Genomic DNA, 20983 nt, shown 5'->3' with positions numbered 1-20983 from the left:
CTACCCAGGCGTCCGGTTTAGGGATTTGAAAAGGAGTGTGAATCAGGTAAAAGAGGAATCAACACCAGCCAAGATATCTTGAATCACAATCGGAAGCACCATTGGAATTCATCCTGCTTTATGTTGTGGAATATGGAATCATATTTTTTTCCTAGATAACTACCCAGATTTTGCTACATCAATTATTAAACAGCCTATCTTTACTCAGAATGGAAGAATGTAACTCACTAGGCTTGTAGTTAAAAATCTAGCAGACAGAAATAAAGTATGGATATAGAATATTAGAGCCTAGTTAACTAGTGAACAACAATTAGCTAGTTTGATCTAACACATGCATATAGAGCTCCTAAGAACAAAATTCCCTCATGATCAAAGTAACATTATACCAATTACAGAGTCTAAAGCCCCACTAAAAATTGTTTTACTTCCTTACCTTGCTTTCTTCCCCTGAAAGATACTGTGACTTGATGTCTTTTCAAATGTATATCTGAATTTCCTTCCAGATGTGAATTTTTTTCGATGATAATTTTTTATGATAACCTTATTTATGATAATTTCCTTTGCTGAATATATGTATATCTGAATCTCTTTTCAAATATGTCTTATCTTTTTGCTGTTACACATTCTGTTGTTAAAGCATATACTACTTGGATAGCTTTTTGAAAGTATATTACTAACATTCTGAAGGTAACTTTTTCATGAACCCCAGAATTTTTCTTCCCAGTGGATTGAAAAGTAATTTCTGAAACATTAAGGACCACAGACTTGGAAAACTTATATATGGCTTTCTGCCTGCAGGAAGTAATGGAGGGAATATCCACCAGCAGAAAGTCTGCTGGCTCTTTCCTTTCAAATCTGAACACATCCATTTTGTGAGTGAATGATTTGGTTGGAAGACAATCATATCATTCACAGAAAAAAAAAAAATCAGTCTTTAGTTACCAGAAAGAAAAAAAAGAGTAAAAGAATATGAAATATGAAGCACTTTATCAGAAAGAATTCAGACAACTTTAAATAGCCGTAATTTACCAGTGCCTAAGGATCACCTTACAAAAATGAATGAGAATTTGCTTACGGATTTCGAATGTGAGTTCTGGAACTGCTTTAATTTGTGAGCTCTTGGCCCATTCTATATATTTTCTTCTGTCTGTTAGTTCTTAGAACTCTGCTGCCCAATATGATATCCTGGCACATGGGAGGAACTTTTGAGCAGTTGAAATATGACCAGTGTGACTTGAGATGTGCTGTAAGTGTAGAATATACACTTGTTTCAGACTTAGTTTGAAAAAAAGAATAGAAAACAAATATCGAGGGATCCCTGGGTGGCGCAGCGGTTTGGCGCCTGCCTTTGGCCCAGGGCGCGATCCTGGAGACCCGGGATCGAATCCCACATCGGGCTCCCGGTGCATGGAGCCTGCTTCTGTCTCTGCCTCTCTCTATCTCTCTGTGACTATCATAAATAAATAAAAAAATTAAAAAAAAAAACAAATATCTAGGCAGTATGTTTATATGGATTACTTGTGGAAATGATATTTTAGATATATTGAACCAAATGAAATACAATATTCATTTCACCTGTTTCTCCTTTTTTCAATGTGACTACTAGAAATTTTTAAATTATATATGTGATTGGCATTTGTGGCTGACATTATATTGGCAGTGCATCCCAAGAACACTACCATGCTTTTGCTTAATTTATTGTCCAAGATGACATAGTAAGATGTGTTTTAGAATCTTTAACAATCAATTTTGCAAATCAGTAACTAATCACACAAGCTCTAAGCTGTAACTGCATTCCCCAGGTTGCTCCCTCTTAGCACAGCTGTGGGCCTATTACACTCTGCTCTGATCCTTGGCTTCTGATTTCTTTCCTTGAAGAATGCTAATTCCCTGCAGTAACTAGCAAGGCACCAAACCAATACTGTGACCTCTCAAAAGATTTGATTTCAGGATAACTTTTACAGTTTTTCCCCTTATTTTAGAAGATGTAAATGTCCTTTGCAAAAAATATGGGAAAATGCAGATTAGCAAAAAGGTTGAAATAAAAATCAAGACAGATTCCACTACTTCAAATTCAAATTTGTTACCATTTTGTTGTATGTGATTCCAGTATTTTCCCCTATGTGTTTGTTTCATTTCTTTAATAAACTGGAAATATACTGCCATATATATTTTGAAATTTATCTAAGTAACTCTACTTTGTGTCAGCCCCACAAACCTGTGAGTTCCTTCATGTTAGGAGATGTGTCTAATTCACCTCTGTATCTTCAATGTCTAGAACTTCATTTCTAGCAGTTATATAATACTATATTAATGAAAATAAATAAATAAATACTATATTAATGTGCTAAAATTTATCACCCCAGCAGTAAACTAATATAAACAATAAGAGTGTTGGGGTGCCTGGGTGAGTCAGTTGGTCAAGCGTCTGCCATCTGCCTTTCGCTCAGGTCATGATCTCCAGGTCCTGGATCTGGCCCCCAAATCAGGCTCACTGCTCAGCAGGGAGTCTGTTTCTCCCTCAGCCTCTGCCCCTCCCCCTGCTCATACTCTCTCTCTCTCTCTCAAATAAATTAAATCTTTTTTAAAAAAAACAAAACAGACTGCAATAAAACAAAACAAAAAAGCAAAAGGTTTACATGATTGGAAAATAAAGAAATAGTCACTGTTCACAGACAAAAATAGCCAATGTGAACAAAGTCAAAAAAGACTTTGAACAAAATGAAAAATAATGTGAATGATCATCTCACTGGAAAAATCTTTTAGCATCAATAGGAATTTCCTTCTGGGAACACAGTTGAATGACTGTTTGAACTGTCACTTAAGGATTGAACTTTCCTGTTTCACAGAGGCAGCTACTATGTATGTCTTTATTACAAAGGGCCACACTGCCTTACAAGAATTAAAAATTCTCATTTGAACCACTCAGTGTTGCAAAACTTGAAGAGTGAGAAGTACTCATCGTCTCTTCATAGTGATCAATAAATTATTGTGATGGAAATATTGGCAAGCAGTTTAAATACCTGAATCACCAAGGTGAGGACAGGAGACTTCACTGTTTGGTAGAGAGGTGCCTGTCATTGGTCAGCTATGTTCAATAACGTGTAGTTTGTGATTGGTCTTAGATCTTCCACAGTTCCAGCTAGTGATGAATGTAAATCACAGCTGTGATTTCTGCTGATGACAAAAACACAGATTCTGCTCACTCTCCTGTGGTTTGCTGCCTGTGTTTATAAAAGGAATAATAAATTATGGTTAGAGCTTAGTAAGTATAAATTGGTAGTTTTTTCACATCCAAGATCTTAAACCTTTAAAATCTATCCATAGACTCCATTGGCAATCACTGGGCTCCAGGTTAAGAACCTTTGCATTATTTTATCCTTATGTTACCTTATTTAACCTTCATAAAGATCTTATGCAGTAAATAGCATTATTATCCTCATTTAACTGCCCAGAAAATGAGACACCAAATATTTCCTCCAAAGTCCTATGACTAGTAAATGGCAGAGCTAGGATTTGAACCCAGGATAACTGACTTCTACATATATGTCTTTTGTTTTGTTTTGTTTTAAGTTTTTATATATTTGAGAAAGAGAGGGCAGAGCAAGAGATGGAGAGCATGAGCAGGGAGGGGAGGAGGCAGAGGGAGAAGCAGACTCTCGCTGAGCAAGGAGCCTGATGCAGGACTCCATCCCAGAACCCTGGGATCCTGACCTGAGCCAAAGGCAGGCACTTAACGCACTGAGCCACCCAGGTGCCCCAATTCTGACATGTTTTTTTAATTTTTTTTAATTATTTATTTATGATAGTCATACAGAGAGAGAGAGAGAGAGGTAGAGACATAGGCAGAGGGAGAAGCAGGCTCCACGCACCGGGAGCCTGACATGGGATTCGATCCTGGGTCTCCAGGATCGCGCCCTGGGCCAAAGGCAGGCGCCAAACCGCTGCGCCACCCAGGGATCCCCTTTTTTTTTTTTTTTTAATTTTTTTTTAAATTTTTTTTTTCAGTATTCAAACTAATTTACATCTGAGGGATCCCTGGGTGGCGCAGCGGTTTGGCGCCTGCCTTTGGCCCAGGGCACGATCCTGGAGACCCGGGATCGAATCCCACATCAGGCTCCCGGTGCATGGAGCCTGCTTCTCCCTCTGCCTGTGTCTCTGCCTCTCTCTCTCTCTGACTATCATAAATAAAAAATAAAAATTTAAAAAAAAAAAAAAAAAAAAAAAAAAAAAAAAATAATTTACATCTGAATTTTGAGGAAGGATTTTTTTGTTTTTTTATAGGCTAATATGGGGAGAACTGGTATTTGAAAATGCTGAGCATTCTGATCTAGGAACAGGATATTCTCTCCATGCACTAGACTAGGTATGTAAGTCCCTCATTAAGATAATATTGCTTTGGGGGGCACCTGGGAGATTCATTCAGTTAAGTGTTGAGACTGATTTCAACTAGGATCATGATCTCCAGGTTGTGAGATCAAGTTCCAAGTCTGGGTCACACCTTACACTGAGTATGGAGCCTGCTTAAGATTTGTTCTCTCCCTCCACTCAGCCTCTTACCCACCCTCTAAAAAAAGATAATGTTGCTTTCTTTATATAACTGATGTACTTTTAGTTTAATTTATTATCAGTTTATATTTCTATTACAATCATAAATGTGTATTTCCCTTGTATTTCCTTCTAATTGGCTATTGCCTGTCATGGTGGTTTAACAATGTATACAAAATATTTAATACTCCTCCCTTCAAGAAGAAGAAACTAATTTCCCTTCCCTTGAACATAGACTGGACTTAATGACTCTCTTCTGACGACTAGAATGAGGCAGAAGAATTGCACAATTTGAGAGACCTGGTCCTAAAAGATGGGGTAATTTATTATGCAACAAAAAACGTAACTAATACACTGGTATATATTTATTTAGATATATGTGTGTGTTTATATTTATATATATTTATTTCCTACTTAGTTCATACTTTGTACAAACTTTCTTTTATATGGATTTTTAGCTGCTTCTATTTCTTGGTATAGCAAATTGTATTATCAGAATAAATGTAATCATTTTAAATATGATGCCTCTTTTTTTCTTATGTTGTTCCTATTGCTCCTGACTTTATCCAAAAAAAAATATTCTTTTTTTTTTAAGATTTCATTTATTTATTCATGAAAGACACAGAGGAGAGAGAGAGGCAGAGACACAGGCAGAGGGAGAAGCAGGCTCTATGCAGGGAACCCAATGTGGGATTGGATCCCGGGACTCCAGGATCATATCCCAAGCCAAAGCCAGACACGTAACCTTAACCGCTGAGCCACCCAGGTGTCCCCAAATATGACTTCTTATGATGAACTTGTTCCTGCCTCAGGTTTGTACACCTCAAGCCTCATTTTCATGACCCCTGATTAGGCAAGAGCAACCTGAAGAACCATATCACCTCCTATCCTCTCCCAGCTTATGACTGGTATAAAATTGTCTTTGTCTTTCCCTATATTTGCTTCTAATTGGTTATTAGAAAGTGTTCTATCTCTTCCCTTTAATATTGGTGTATTACAAGGGATCCCTGAAAAAAATTGATTGTATAGGCAAGTAACAGAGAGTTCTACTCACTGTAATAAGAGGGGAGTGAAAACATTCTAGAACAGGATGACTACATGTCCTAAATGAAAAGGCCTCATATTCCTCTACTTCAGTCCCTCATGATTACTCTGGTTTGTTTGTTTTTTTTTCTGGTCCTTCTCTACTCCAAATTGTGAAAATGATAAGAGTTACTTGATTTAACTTCTGACAATTGACCTATGGTGTAAAAGTGGGGATTTGTCAGCCAAAGATCCTAATGGGAAAGCAGGAACATCATTAAACAAATATTTGAATGCCTTCAATGGACCTGGACTCCTTCCAAAAAGGCACAGAAAGTCTTCTGTTTTCCCTCAGGACAGAGATTGGTTAGACATTCACTTTGTGTTTAGGGGTTTTCTGAACAGAGTATGTTGGTCATGGGTGTGTTCTGTCTTCTGATGAAAATGTTGAGTTTCTTGGTTTCCCCCAAAAATCTGTAACTGAAGACTTAATCCCACAGCCTTCCATTGAACAGTAACATTGCGCAAAGATTGGACACTGCCACAAAAACTCAGAGAAAATTTTTGAGGTGTAACAGGGCATACATACTTTGTATACATGTATGTATTCCATGTCAGGAATATACAACAGCCCACTTGGAGACCAGCCTGCTCCCACCACGGACCAGTGATGATTTACTGGGAACGTTGGACTGAGCCTAGGAGCACTGTACATGAGGGCACAGAAGCAAGTTAAAACCAGCCCATTTCCCCACCTCACACATGTCTGTTCCTCAGAGTCTAGCAGCCTGATGATGCAACTGAGAGACAAGTTCTGCCAGACAGACAAGCTCACAATCTACCGCTGGGATTTCTGTGAATGTGAACAAGAGTCTCTTAGGGGCAGAGGAAGGCAAAGAGGAGATAGCAATGACCTCACCTCAATTCTAAGAATTCTAAGCATTTCCTGAGATTTGTAAGGAAGTTCCAGAAGCATTGTGCTATCTGCCATTAGTCCAGAGTCCAAGATCATTATAGTTCATTACAGGGTTTTCCATGAATACCATTAATGCGTGCCTAATCTTCAAATCACCGTGAGCCCTTCTCAATTCTCGCTCAATGTACTGTCCCTTTCTTTTGTAGATACATAATTCATAATAATTTTTAAAGAAAATCTTAGAATCAGCCATTCCTAGAGAATAGCAGTCTTGGGAATCGCTGTGATTGTCAAATATTTTCATAAGACTGCATCTTGAATGTGTAGGTATCTTGAATTAGTCAGGTTCAAATCCAAGTTCCTCCCTGCTTCTGCAGGAAATAGAACAACCTACCAACAAGCAGAAGGACATTCTTTCCCTGCAGCTTGCTAAAAGGTACTTCCCCTTATGCAAGCAGAGTATCCACTTTCCCAGACAGGATATCCAAACCCCTTGACCAGGGCAGGAAATACCCTTAACACTTCTGGATGTGAGAATTCTCAGGGAAAAAGCACAACTCCACCCCCTAGTGGGACTTGAACATTGGACCCTCGGATTAAAAGTCTGAGGATCACGTCGGGCTCCCGGTGCATGGAGCCTGCTTCTCCCTCCGCCTGTGTCTCTGCCTCTCTCTCTCTCTCTCTGTGACTATCATAAATAAATTAAAAAAAAAAATTAAAAGTCTGAGGATCTATCAACTGGGCTGCACAGGCACAGCATTGGGCCTGCTCTAACAGCCCTATAAAGGTAAGTGTGTCAGGCTATGGTTGACCTTGCTCTGCTTTCTTGGATAACATCTTGCAAGCCATCACTTGCACACACAACTCATACACTCAAAGCAGCTTGCAGACCCCACTCCCACCCTCACTGACCACTCCCAGCACAACCAGGTCTGGCCTGGAATAACTGGGCTTCCCTCAAAACTCCAAGCACAGGGTGCTTTCTGAAGGCTCAGGTTTGGAAAGGGCCTCCACAGTGCTCTCCAATCCCATGGTTTGGGTGAAAATGAATGGGTTCTTCTTGTGGGACAAAAGTTTTCGCCGCACTTCTCTTACAATGCACAAGACTTCAGTATTTCCTTGTACCTAGACGCAGAGCTGGACGCGTCCTTCCTCCCCATTTATCCAGATCCTCTTTCTGTTAAAAGCTCCACATTCATGTTCTCTTCTCTCCACTCTGCTGAGAGCCAGCAATGAGGCCCTCACGGGATACCCAGAGGCTAGCAAGGAGGAGGCGGTGGCCAGCCGCGGGGAAGGTCCAGGCCTGTCCTGGCAGCACCCCACCGCGAGAGGAGCCGCATCACACCAGACGCCCCGATGGCGGATGGCGGGGCCTCGACAGGAACCCCTGAGCAGGTCAGGAAGAAAAGGTGGGAAACCAGCTTCCAGCTTCAAGTAATGAATAATCGTCCCCTAGTTAACAACTGTCGAAAAAAAGATGGAAAGCCCACCCCGGGGGTGCCTCTCCCTCCTCTCCCTCGCACCTGCTCTCTCCTCTCCAGAGCGCGCTTCTGCTTTATTAAAGTTTCCTTCTGGTGTCGCTCGATGGCAGTGCTGCGAGCGTGTCCTCGGGTTCCCTCTTCCGAGACCAGAACCTTCCCCTACGTCTTGGGGTCGGGCTGGGTCAAATCCCCCGGGCCCCGGGCTCCTTAGCCCACCCCGCGGCGGCCCCAGTCGGCCTCCTCCGTCGCCCCTAGCACCTGTGCCTCGCCCCCCTCCTTCCCTAAGCCTCCTCCTACGAGAGGCCCTCCCAGCTACTCGGTCCAGGCTCCCAGGTTCTGGGTCCTCGGCTCTCCAGGTCTGGGTTTCCCGGACCCGCCACATTTTCAATCCGGGGAGTTTCTCAGTATCAATTTCTGGGCAGCCCTGCTTGCCTCCTACTCGAGGTGGCGGCAGGCGGACCGCGTGGCCGTGGGCGCTCCCGGATCAGGCTGGAGCTGCGCTCAGGGCGCACGGCGCACCCCGGAGACTCCCCTCCGGAAAACTGTCTCCCTGCTCCCCCCCATTCCCGTCTGTCTACCCGGACCCTCCGCACCCCGGGGCGCTCCCTCGGGAGGACGTGCTCCGCCCCCCCCCCCTGCCCGCCCGCGCCCTCCGCCGCGCGGGTGCCGGGGTTTGGCGCGCTCAACGCCGCTCCGCCGGGTGCTGGGAGTTCTCACCGCCGTCACCTCCTCCGGCCTTTTAGGGGACAGCGGGAATTTGGAGACACAAGGCAACAGGAGCGTCTTGAGATTCGTCCGGCAGGAATGGAAGTGCTTTCCCGAGGGCTGGCTGACCACGGGACCGTGGAGCCCGCCGGGGGGAGCACAGACGACACATCCCACGGTCCGAAATCAGTCTCCAGCCAGCTGCTCGTTTGTTTTCCAGAAATACAGAGCAACCCCCTTAACCCTCCTGTTCCCATGGTACCCCACCTTCAACAGCACTATACCGCCTTCTCTCTGATCGCTGCGGGAGATTCCGGGTCCCGGGTGCAGGCTCGCGGCAGGATTCCCGCAAGGACTGCCCCGGGGCGGCTGTTGTCTGCATCCCAGGAAGGTGCTCCCCAGGCGGCTCGCGTGCGTTCCCTCAGAGCTCGCAGCAGGGCATTGGGGCGGGCTCTGCCCCTTCTCACCTTCTCACCTTCTCACCTAGCTGATTTTCTGCCTTCCCTTTCAATCTGGACTTAGATTTCCAGAGACAGCTTTGTGGGTGTTTTTTTTCTTTCTTTCTCTGTACCCATCCCCTGCATTTTCTGACAGGTATCTGGTGGTTAGGAGCGGCAGAGCTGCCGGGACCCTGCCGCGATGATGTGGGAACCCCACGGTGCCGGTGCCGCAGAGATTGACCAGACAGGGACCCCCAGATCTGCAGGTCCAAGCCGCGGGCCCCAGGACCCCTGCGGCTGTGCAGGGCCCGGGTATGAACTGTTTCCTTTCCCTGAAATAAGTGCCCAACATGTGACCTCCCTCGGAGACCACAGTGGCAGAGGCCCAGTGCTCTTTCCCACTTCCTTTCTGGTTCTGCCCCACTGCCATACTTGAGGCCACATAGAGGCTTTACATTTAATCCAGTGCGATGATACAGAGTGAGAGGGAAAAGACACTCTGGTGCTCCTGGCAGGGAAAATATCAAGCGCAACCTTTAATTCTCTGCCAAGAGTTACCAGAAGGAAAATTCAAGAGAGCAGCTAATTCACCCAAAAGGAATTTAAAAGCAGTGTTTACCTGGCATCTGCCCTGAAATAAACCCTGCTTTCTAAAAGCAGGTCTCAGCTAGGAGACTCTAAAAGCCGCATCCTTGGACACCTGTGTTTAGGTGGTTATAGCACCTGCTTCATAAAAGGCATCCTGAGTTCCAGTGTATGTGGAGTTGTGACTGCCCCATTTTCCTGTGTGAGTAGTGAGTCCCACCCTTTCTGGTCCTCCTGCCTTCGAGAAGGGAGATCTTTTGTTTGTACACACGAAGCAAGCCTTTCTCTGTCTTTTAAAACTTGGTTTTTACACATTTTCTACATCTTTCTTACACAAATTAACCTCAAAAGGAAATGAAAATAGAACTCATTTTGATACATCTACTCAATGTAGAATCATGTTTAGAAACAAAGTAGTCATATAATTTTTACTGGCCTCTTGTTTTAGGAAACAACTCATACATCTATCTATTCTTACCCTCTCCTCCTATCCCCACAACCACACACACGCACACACACACACACACACACACACACACACACTCGTGCTGCCCCTTTGGGCTGCATCTTTCCCCAGGATCTTTGGCATGACATTAACTCACATAACCCAATTTATGACTTTTCTTAAAGTTCTAAAAAACAAGTGTTAAAAATGATTACAAAAGACAACTAAGCTGATGCAAACTTTAATTAACACTTCTTGAAGTGGACAGTGTCCTTTCAGAGAACTTTAGAATAGGGTAGAAGGCAGGATAAAGACTAAAAAACATGGAAGTGACAAATAGATGGGAACAGCTGACCATTGGAGAACAGATGCTAAAAGAGAGCATACATTTCTTTTTCCCCTGAAGTTGCTCTTGTTTCCGTCCTGCCCTTTCTGAAGAGACCCAAGAAAACTCACTGAGAAGGTGGTGGTTAGAAAGGCCGGCTTCCTGCTTCCAAAGGAGGAGACTCTGATGGGTGTGGGCCCTTCCTTTGATCCTCTTCTCTTCTGCTGGTGTGAGCCCCAGGGGGAGAAATGCATGAACAATAAATAAAAGCAATCCAGGAGATTTCCTAACCCCAGAGAAAATGCAGAGTGGAGGTGCTGGGGATTGAACCCAGGGCCTTGTACATGCGAAGCACACGCTCTACCACTGAGCTACACCCCCTTCCTTCTCTCTGTTTCTCCTGCTTTGTGAAATACTCTATTTTCCCATTTTCAAACTATAAGAATTGGCCTGCAGAAAGTCTACTGGGTTAAGTTTCACTATGTTTGATATTACTAAACTGGACAGTATTCACAGTCTTCTCTGGGTAACTAGATTGTAATCTGAATGGTGCCTTCTCTCGACCGAAGGCCTCCCCACCTGGGTCACCTGCTCCTGGGGCTGCTCACCAGCAGAGTGTTGGCTGAGGGCTACTTGCCTCTACCAGGGAAGTTCCAAGGACTTCTCCTGCAGCGCCTGCGGTGGTGAGGTTTGGGATGGAGCGTCCCCCGGGGCCTGGGCAGCTGTGGCCGCAGGTGAACCAGCGACTGAACAGCGCACCTGTTGGCGCAGCTGGCACACACTCGGCACAGGTTCTGTCTGGTTGGTTCCCCTCTCTTTCTTTCACTCTCTTGACCATTATGTCCACAAGGGGTTTTACAAACAACAGCTTCAAAACTATCTCCACTGTAAATTCAGTGATGCCCACCTCCCCCCCCCACACACACACACACAACTGGAGGAATGACCAGGGGCGAAGGCAGGCCTAGGGCAGCAGAGCAAAGTTGGGGGACAAAGTGAGGCGCGCAAAGCCTGCTATAGACAGGGATGTTGGAGAGATGAAGTCAAAGAGCCCTGGAAAGCTCCAAGTGGTACCATCCATGGGCTGGAAAATTCAGGGGAAGTCTGGACACCTCAAAGCAAGTAGGATTGGCTCACCTGTGAAAGACAGAGGAAAGGGCCATTTGCTCTGGAATGCTTGCTTTCAGCTCAGCTAGTGTCACCAACAATCTACTGACTGATGCCAAAAACATAGGCTCTCTTCATCCCAGAACCTCTTGTAATATTGGCAAGTGTATTTCAGGCAGACTTTCATTTAAAGACTTCACAATGTTATGTGTCTACTAGTGAAGGGAAGGAAAATTGGAGGCTCCTGGTTCTGACTGTATTCCAGAATCCTCTGGAAGATTTACCAGAGACAGTGAACACAGAAGAATATTTGCAATCAGGTGACATGCTGTGGGAAGAATTGGTTGATGTCTTTTATGGACTTTCCAAACTGGGATCTAGGACGTTTAGGCCTTTTAGGTTCAGCTTTCCTGACTTATGTCCACCACACCTCTACCTTCATTCATGAACACTAATAGTTTTCTCAACTTGCTGCTCAGAAAGCACTGCATCTTTGAGAACCGTCTTTCCCCTGCTCCCTCACTCAGAAGTTGGAGATGACACCCTGCCACAATTGGTGATTGATCTGGCCGACAGACAACTCCTTCCCTCCTTCCCTCCCTTCCTCTACGTGTGTATAAGGAAAATGAGAGGAGACAAAAATCAATGGGTAGGTTTGCTATTCCTCAGCCTTCACACAGGTTCAACTGAGAATACAAAAGAAAATTTAACAAATATTCCACAATGGCCTGTTTTTTTTTTTATTTGCTCTTTCCTTTAAAAAAAAAGTATTTTATTTTTCAATAATCTGTACACCCCACCTGGGGCTCAAACCCACAATTCTGAGACCAAGAGCTGCATGCTCTACCACCTGAGTCAGCCAAATGCCTCTGGCTCTTTGTTTTTTCTCCTGTTCCTTAGTGAGCTGTGAACCAGCAGGAAGGAACTTATTCATGTGGTGATAGCATGCTTATTCCTTTCCTTTCCAGAGATCCTAAGTGAGCATGATCTTTCTCTGTCTCTCTCCTTCTTATCTTCCTTGTACTGATGCAACTTGAATGTGTACAGTGTTGGAGGGGAAAGAGAAAGGCTGTATTGAAGGAACCCAGGAATAAACCCAGACTCTCCTACACATTGAGCCTCTGTTCCCATGGAGGTGCGCACCTGGATAGACCCTACACTACAGTAAATCCCTACAATGGACAATTGCCCTGATTTCTGGATTAGTATAGTATCAAACAGTTGGTAGAACAAGATTTACTGTATTTAACTTCACTATTCCACAAAATCCTAGCCTGAATCTTTTTTTAACCTTTGCCGTGAGAAGGATATCAGAATGCTAGATCAAAGAGCATTAATGCCACTAAGATCCCCCCAGACTAGCCTGCTTCTAGGTCTGCTCACCAAAGGACTACTGGAGCATCAGTTCCAATTCTGCACCAGGGAGAATCCCAGGTGGAATGTTTACTTCTGTCTCCAATTTTCTTTTCTTCTAACTTCTGTTGGGGAAGACCCTGTTAAAATTAAATACAAAACAGAGACTTGAAAATTGAGCAGACAAAACAATTTAAGCCACAGAATCCAAACTAGCTTAAATTGGTAATTCTAGCTTATCTCATGAATACAAGTGAAACATAGGTTATTTCTTGTAAATGCCTCTGATAATCATAAAAAAAAAAAAAAAAACAAGTCATCTTCCTAAAACTGGTGTAAAAAAATCACTTTTAAGCAATCCCCTGATGTCTGGAACCCCCACTGCAATAACCAAACACTGCAAAAAATTAAACAACTTCCTCATTTTTTTTTACCTTATCAGCCATTCTGTGATGTCATGCCCTGAGCTTCATACCAGCTCTAAATCTGAAAGCTCCTAGTTCATGAGCTATTATTATATTCACAATAAACTCTTACTAAATACTATTTTATTGATTTGGTGGTTTTAATTTTGCTATTCAATTTTTTTGATAACCCATGAGATTAGCATTAGAGAATATTAGCAGTATGTTATTTTGGGGGAATTAGGTCCCAGTGGGAGAAAAGATAAAAGTGGAACAAGGTAATAACATTGGTGAGAAATGGAGCATGATGAGTTACATGAGTGCAGATCTCAAAATTTAGGCTTCTGTGGGGGGAGATATGGCAGAAGAGGAATGAATTTATCACAAAACTTGGTCATAAATGAAGAACAGTGTGTTTTTCTATTGTCACCACTCTAGTAATCCCTGGGGTAGACCCAGTTAGTGGAAGTTTCAGGTCTAGTTCAGGAGACCCCTTACAAAGAAGAGGGGAGGGATAAGGAAGGAAAAGCTATAGCTTATTACAGTGCCTCGTTTGGACAGAATTCTCCCCTAAATAAAGCACAAAGAGGCAATATGTAAGCTGAGACACTACGTTTTGTAAAGCCTTTGCAAAAATCTAAGACCTTATAAAATCTCCATAGGCCTAGAAAAGTCCTCAACTTCATCACATACAACACAAAGAGTAGTCCTGAGTTTGGCCAATATTTTGTGTGACAGTCAAGTCCCACAGGAACTTTGTTGTTGTTTTTAAGATTGATTTTGAGAAAGAGAGAACACTCAAGTGGGAGTGGGAGGGGCACAGAGAGAATCTCCAGAAGACTCCCCACTGAGTATAGAGCCCCATACAGGGATCAATGCAGGGCAGGGCTCAAAGTGAGGCTCAATCCATAACCCTGAGATCATGACCTGAGCCAAAATCAAGAGTTGGTCATTCAGCCAACTGAGCCACCCAGGTGCCCTTCCCACAGAAACTTTAGAGGAAAGATCTAAGGCAACTTGGACAGTGAAGAGACCAAGAGGAGTTGTCTGTAAGCCAGAAGCAGTCAGTAATTTCTATGATTCTGTTAATCAGCTGGTTTGGACACCACTAGCCTGGAAAGTCAAGCACCTAGAAATTGGATTGGATCAATTTATTAGGAAGATTTCATCCAAAAAGAGATATATTCGTAGGAGATCCACTCTATCTTTCTTCCCATCTTCTGAATTCAAAAGAAAAAATGGACAAGGTCCCCTTCCTCCCAGAGAAAGAGAAGGTGCTTCCCACAGGGAGATCTGACTTGTAGAGTCCAACACTGTCATGGCTTTGACAATGCCTGGCTGCTCTTTATGTTGCTGGATAAACAGTGTGAGCATGCCTGGACTGGTCTGGGGTCCCTCTGTGCAGGAGCCCCTGTTACAGGTAGCTCCCACAAAAACCACAAGAAGCCAGCTTTTCTGAAACCCTGTATGTGGTTATGTTGGGAGGAGTGCTGAACACTTGATTCAGGCTTAAACATCTCAGGTATAAACGGGAGCAAAATCAGTGTGGAAACCCAGAATAAAGAGAAAGTATGAGATTAAAATCCACTTGATTAGATTTCTATGATTTCTTTGACTATGAAGTAGCAAAGATCAGTTATTGGTGGTTTACTCTTTTTTAAAAAAATTTTTTAAAGATTTTATTTATCTATTCATGAGAGAAACAGAGAGAGAGAGAGAGAGAGAGAGGCAGAAGCAGGCTCCAAGCAGGGAGCCCATTGTGGGACTAGATCCCTGGTCTCCAGGATCACACCCTGGGCTGAAGGCGGCGCTAAACCTCTGAGCCAGCCAGGTGCCCTAGTTTACTCTTTTAATGTGAGATTTCAGTGTTTAAACCCCTGTTAAAGCTAGTCTTTCTGTTCACCTACATATTTCTAATTCTTAGAAGCTAACTGAAACCTGGCTTTCTCTTACAGTGTGCACCTCCTTCCATATAACTTCCTATTTTCTCAACTGGCTCTTTTTTTTTTTTTTAATTTTATTTATTTATTCATGAGAAATACAGAGAGAGGCAGAGACACAGGCAGATGGAGCAGCAGGCTCCATGCAGGATCATGCCCTGGGCCAAAGGCTGTGCTAAACCACTGAGCCACCCGGGCTGCCCTCAACTGGCTCCTAAAGTCAAGATTTTGAGGGAGCAAAACCAGAGTGCAATAGAATGAGAAAACCATTGGTCAAATGTAGGCAACCCAGCAATTTTTGTACTCTATCCTCCCAGAGTAGGCAAAAAGACAATTTTAGAGAGTCTTACAAGGTTTAGATAGGTAAACAAAAGAGTGAATTTAGGCATGAAAATGGAAAGATTTGAGAGAACAAGAAAGAACATTGATTGACACAGGACTTGGAGCCATGTTGGATTTGGGGAGTAAGGGATTCATCTAAGAAGATCTCCAGGTAGCTTATCCAGACTTATATTGAGCTACTAAGTACAGAGGGATGAACAAGGTTTCTTTTAGGTTTTTGTTGTTTTTAGGCTAATTTGCTTTTGTATCAGAAGTAAGAAAGTTCCTGCCACCATTATGTGGTTTTAGGCTTCCTGTTAGCATTGAGAACACTTGGGCACGAATTAACGATGTAGCTTAATGTGATTATGATAAAATACCTATAATTCCCAACCAGAAAATTAAGAGCTCACAATTAAAATTGGAACAACTGCCTAAAACCTTCTTATCTTCTGGTATCAATGGATAATTTTGAGCCCTCCCCACTACCCACTCTTCAAGGGCCCTCCTCTTCATAGACTCATGAAAATGCGAGACTTAGACCCTTCTGAAATCTCTACAAATTTACTTAGATGTAACAGATTCTAAATGAAAAGAAGTGTCGTGGCTCCTGCCAGTAATGCTCACATAAGTTACTAATAATGATGACTGCACTTGGGATGGAGATGTCTGATTCAGGAGATAAAGTCTGCACTAAAGTTCATATAGACTAAAATAAAGAGTAATAGCAAGGACAGATCAGAAGTTCAGAAGGGAGAGGCATATTTCCTTACATGGGCTTCTTTTTTTTTTCCCCCTCATTTCCATCTTCCTTTCTCTTCAGTAGCATTGCAAAATGGTAACTCAAGTGAAAAAGCTGATTAATCTAGTGGCTACTTGTCGCTTTGTACTCACTTCTTTCTTATGTTGTCCCAATCACCATATGGGAGGGGCAATCCACTGAATCTTGTGTTTGTTTTGTCAGGGAGCAGAAAATAGCAAGAAGGGGGTGAAAGGAGAAAATTCCATATTACCAGAGTCGTGGGAAGACTGAACAGCCCTAGATCCACCAGGAACCAAACCCAGAACTTGCACACATGTAAGAAATACCACCTCCCACTGAACCACACCCCTGACACCTTGAAATATATGTACATTTCACCTATTTTCTATGAGTCTTTGAAAGCCTAACTTTTCAAAGTAAAAGCCATCACCTCTGAGTACCTAGTTGGCTCAGTAGATAGAATATATGACTCTTGCTTCTGGGGTCATGAGTTCAAGCCTCATTTTGGTTATTGAGTTTACTCGACAAAAGAAAAAAAAAAAAGCCCTGGATTTAATAACCCTTTTTTTTTAAAGTCCACTGTGTTAAGCCCACTATATCTATAACCTCTAAACTAAATCCTTTTTGTGCACTGACATAAAGAAAGGATAATACATTTTAGACTGCATGACACCATTCCTTTTTTTTCCATTCCTTTTTTTAATAATAAATTTATTTTTTATTGGTGTTCAATTTGCCAACATACAGAATAACACCCAGTGCTCATCCTGTCAAGTGCCTCCCTCAGTGCCTGTCACCCATTCACCCCCACCCCCTCTCCTCCCCCCCTAGTTTGTTTCCCAGAGTTAGGAGTCTTCATGTTCTGTCTCCCTTTCTGATATTTCCCACACATTTCTTCTCCCTTCCCTTCTATTCCCTTTCACTATTATTTATATTCCCCAAATGAATGAGACCATATAATGTTTGTCCTTCTCCGATTGACTTATTTCACTCAGCATAATACCCTCCAGTTCCTCCAGAAGCAAATGGTGGGTATTTGCATGACACCATTCCTGCTCCTAGAATCTTACCTGTCTGTCCAGTCCACTCTCGACCCTCTCATTGGTCTAAAACCTCTTTTTATATAATTTTTGAGCCACTTCCACTGGAGTCCCAAGATGGAACTTTCCTTTCCTCCCTACAGTTTCTTTCTCTTGTGGTATGAACCGGTTTCAACCCAGTCTCCCTAGACCATCTTGTCTATATCTCTGTGTTCAAGTATTATTTATTCAAAGTTAACTTAACTCCTGTTCTTCATGAAGCTGCCTTAGACTCTCCTGCCAATCGAGTGGTTTTTAAGTTTTAGCAAATATGCTTAGCCCATGGGATGGATGAACTTACACCTTTCTTTGTATATGTATAGGTCATGCATTCTTTCCTAGAAAGAAGGGAGCAGTCCTACCGTCACCTGGCATTCCTGCACTGCCCCAGGCACCAAGGGACCAAAACCTCTTGCACAACCTCCAGCACCCCAATAACAGCTGTAGCTGGCACCATGGAAACCATAGGTAATCAAGAAGTGTCCTAGATCACTGCACTCCCTTAACAGAATAACTAAATCCCTTTAAAAATCCTTGACCGGGCAGGAACCTTGGAGTTGGCTGTTGGACAAGACTCATTCCTTCTCCCCAGGAGCCCCGCCTCCTGAATAAAGCTCATATTTCTTTCCAATCAAAACTCTTTCCTTGAGTACTGGCCTTTCCAGTGACCAGCAGCTGAACTTGGGTTTCCACAACAATGCCCCTGAGCTTTCCAGTGCTTTCAATCTCTGTCTCCCTGCAACACCTATGCTAAAAAATGTTTTTGTTCATGCTTTGTTTTGCTCTGTTGTATTTATTTATTTTTTTGTAGTTTTATGGTTTTATTAACACAAATATGACACGCACATAAGCTGTCTATTTATTTTCTTCGCTACGCAGCCTGGCATTGGGATTGGTGACTCTGATGGCCAGCTGGGCTGCTCTTTCCACAATGGCTTTGCGGTTCTTGGAGGATACATTGTGAGCAATCTGTGCACAATAAGATTTGTTGCACATCAGCAGCACTTCAAGCTCCTTGACATTGTGGACTAGGAACTTCCGGAAGCCACGGGGCAGCATGTGCTTTGTTTTCTTGTGGCTCCCGTAACCAATGTTGGGCATCAAGATTTGGCCCTTGAATCCTCTGCATACCCTATTGTCAATGCCTCTGGGTTTCTGCCAGTTGCGCTTAATTTTGACATATCGGTCTGACTGGTGCCAGATGAACTTCTCGGTCCTCTTTTTAACGATCTTGGGCTTCGCCAGAGGTCTGAGGGCAGTCATGATGCCCAGCGCAGGTGGCTGCCACCTCCGCAGGCGGCGCCGAGGAAGAGCTTGTTCTGTTTCAATATCAGGTATGTACTGATGAAAGTCAGCCCTGTTTCTTAAATAATTTTGCGGCTTAAGTGGCACCTCACGCACCTCTTTCAATCATATTTAACTTCCATATAAAGAAAATACAAAATCCCATGAACCCGTGTTTGGATGATATATCTTTTTGTTGTAAGGTGCAGTCCCCTTCTGTATCCTGTCACTCGAGTCCTGCGACTTGGAGACAGCGATAACTAACACATCCTACATTCATAGGGGTAGCTGTGCCTGACCGAATAGTGCCTGCCGTTCCCACATTCATGGGCTTCCTGGAACCTCAGGATGTCACTACATCAAGTCCAGATGAGGCCATGGGGGTGGGTCCTCATCCAAAAGTATTGGTGTCCTTGTAGGAGGAGGGAAATTTGAACAGACACACCAGGGGAGACTGCGAGTGACTGCAGAGGCAGGGTTTGGAGCAGTGCAGTTGCACACCCGGGAAGGCCAGGGAGGGGCGCCCTCAGCTCTTCCAGGACTGGTCTCCAGTCCAACTCTCCCCTCCACCCCGGCCCGCATTCCCGGCTGCCCGGCCGGTGCCTTATCCCGCGGACTGAGTCAAATCTTGCCTAAGAGGTGAGTCTCACCAGCGCGCTCTGTATCAGCTTAGGATCGTTCTCATGGACTTTAATCACAGTATACGGGATTATTAAAAGCCACTCCCAGGAAATCTCCTTGAAGTCCACACATATCTTTGTAACCTCACTGCGTAGTAATGCAAGGCTTTTCTCTGGAGGGTTTCCCAAACAGCAGATCCACACGGAGCCCACCTGGACCCTTCAACTTGAATCCCGGAGGCCCCGCAGGTCATAGTGGTCACCAGTGAGCTGGATCCCGCAGCTCACTCGCCAGAAGGGGGTGTAGCTCAGTAGTAAGGCATGTGCTTAGCATACATGAGGCCCTGGGTTCGATCCTCAGCACTTCCATGGGCCCCTTTAGGGGTTGGTTTTACCTGGGTTCCCTGGGGGTTCTGCACAACCACCGCATAAGGGGACCTCAGGAAAAAACAATGTTGTCTTTCCTCTGTGGCATATTCGTGCCAGATATGTGGGGGGAGGATACAAAGAGTATGTACTAGAAAAAGAAGGTGAAACTTTTTTCTCTATTGACTCAAGAGGAAATAACACAAGAAAAAGAAATCTAAACCTAAATCTACCCGAGAGCCTCTTATTTTTTGCTTTTATTTTTGCTATTGCATTTTCTTTCCCTTTCATAGTGGATAATTTAATGATAATCCATTGCAATTCCGAAGACCTTGGCTCCTCCAACTCCGCAGTGATAATACTTGACGTACTGAGTAAAGGTAAGATGGCCATTCGGGCGTTGGTGGCATTCAGGCCAGTGTTTTTTTTTTTCATTCAGGTACTTCCTACCGTGTTGAGGTAGGTCGGTGTAAAAGTGATACTGCCAGAAGGCCTCATGGAGGTGCTGGGGATCGAACCCAGGGCCTCATGCATGCTAAGCATGCGCTCTACCACTGAGCTACACCCCCTTCCCATGACTGAGTTGCAGGATCCACCACACCGGTGACCACTAGGACACTGTGGGAATTCAAGTTGAACGGTCGAGGTGAGCTCCATGCAAATTTGCTGTTTGGAAAACCCTCCAGAGAAGAGACCTTGCATTCCCAACTGCAGAAGCTCTCAACACCTGTGTCAAACACTTGGAGGACTGACTGGTTGTGGCCCACTTCCTGAGTGGCTATTCCTACCCGCCACCAAGGAGAATCTCAGGACGCAGTAGTCTCTTGGTTCCTCTATTTTCTTCCCCTCTATCTGCAGCGCTCCCAGAAGTATGTCAAAGGTGGTGTGGGGCTTGCAAGACCCAGCCTTGCATGGCACCAAGTACTATTAGAAAAAAGGAAGGGAGGGAGGAAGAAGGGTGGGAAGGAAGGAAGAAAGAAAGGGAGGGAGGGAAGAAAAGAAAAACCTGCATTGTTAGAGGCGCTCGGGAAATTGAGGTCTAGGTGGGGAGACAAGACTGAGCTGTAACTGCTTCACAATATTAGTGTGAAATGAGGAGCAAAGACTGTGTCAGTCACTATTTTCCTAAATCTCTGCACCCAACACCTTTGCCTAGAGATGTGGGGTCCCTATTGCAGGGTGGCGCTTCCCTGGTTCTGAGAGCCCTGCACAGAATGAGGACCCTGCGGACAGAGTGAGAGCCCCAAGGACAGGAGACAGGAAAGTGCACCAGGAAAC

The 20983-nt window shown here is 43.9% G+C and overlaps 1 protein-coding gene and 2 non-coding genes across 3 annotated transcripts; all 3 read right to left on the bottom strand.

Annotated features, from left to right (window-relative positions):
• Nucleotides 1-10777: 10777 nt before the first annotated feature.
• Nucleotides 10778-10849, bottom strand: TRNAA-CGC. Its single transcript has one exon. It is a non-coding gene; the product is annotated as a tRNA-Ala (tRNA).
• Nucleotides 10850-18235: 7386 nt separating this feature from the next.
• On the bottom strand, nucleotides 18236-18698 carry LOC121500477 (60S ribosomal protein L32-like). The gene has a single exon (XM_041772199.1). The coding sequence runs from the start codon at nucleotides 18696-18698 to the stop codon at nucleotides 18291-18293; it is 408 nt and encodes a 135-aa protein (XP_041628133.1). The 3' UTR covers nucleotides 18236-18290.
• A 1504-nt stretch (nucleotides 18699-20202) lies between these two features.
• On the bottom strand, nucleotides 20203-20274 carry TRNAA-AGC. The gene has a single exon. It is a non-coding gene; the product is annotated as a tRNA-Ala (tRNA).
• Between the last annotated feature and the right edge of the window lie 709 nt (nucleotides 20275-20983).

This window comes from Vulpes lagopus, chromosome 10, assembly GCF_018345385.1.
Source record: "Vulpes lagopus strain Blue_001 chromosome 10, ASM1834538v1, whole genome shotgun sequence".
In the NCBI taxonomy this organism is placed as follows: domain Eukaryota; kingdom Metazoa; phylum Chordata; class Mammalia; order Carnivora; family Canidae; genus Vulpes; species Vulpes lagopus.
This window is presented reverse-complemented; position numbering and strand designations above follow the sequence as displayed.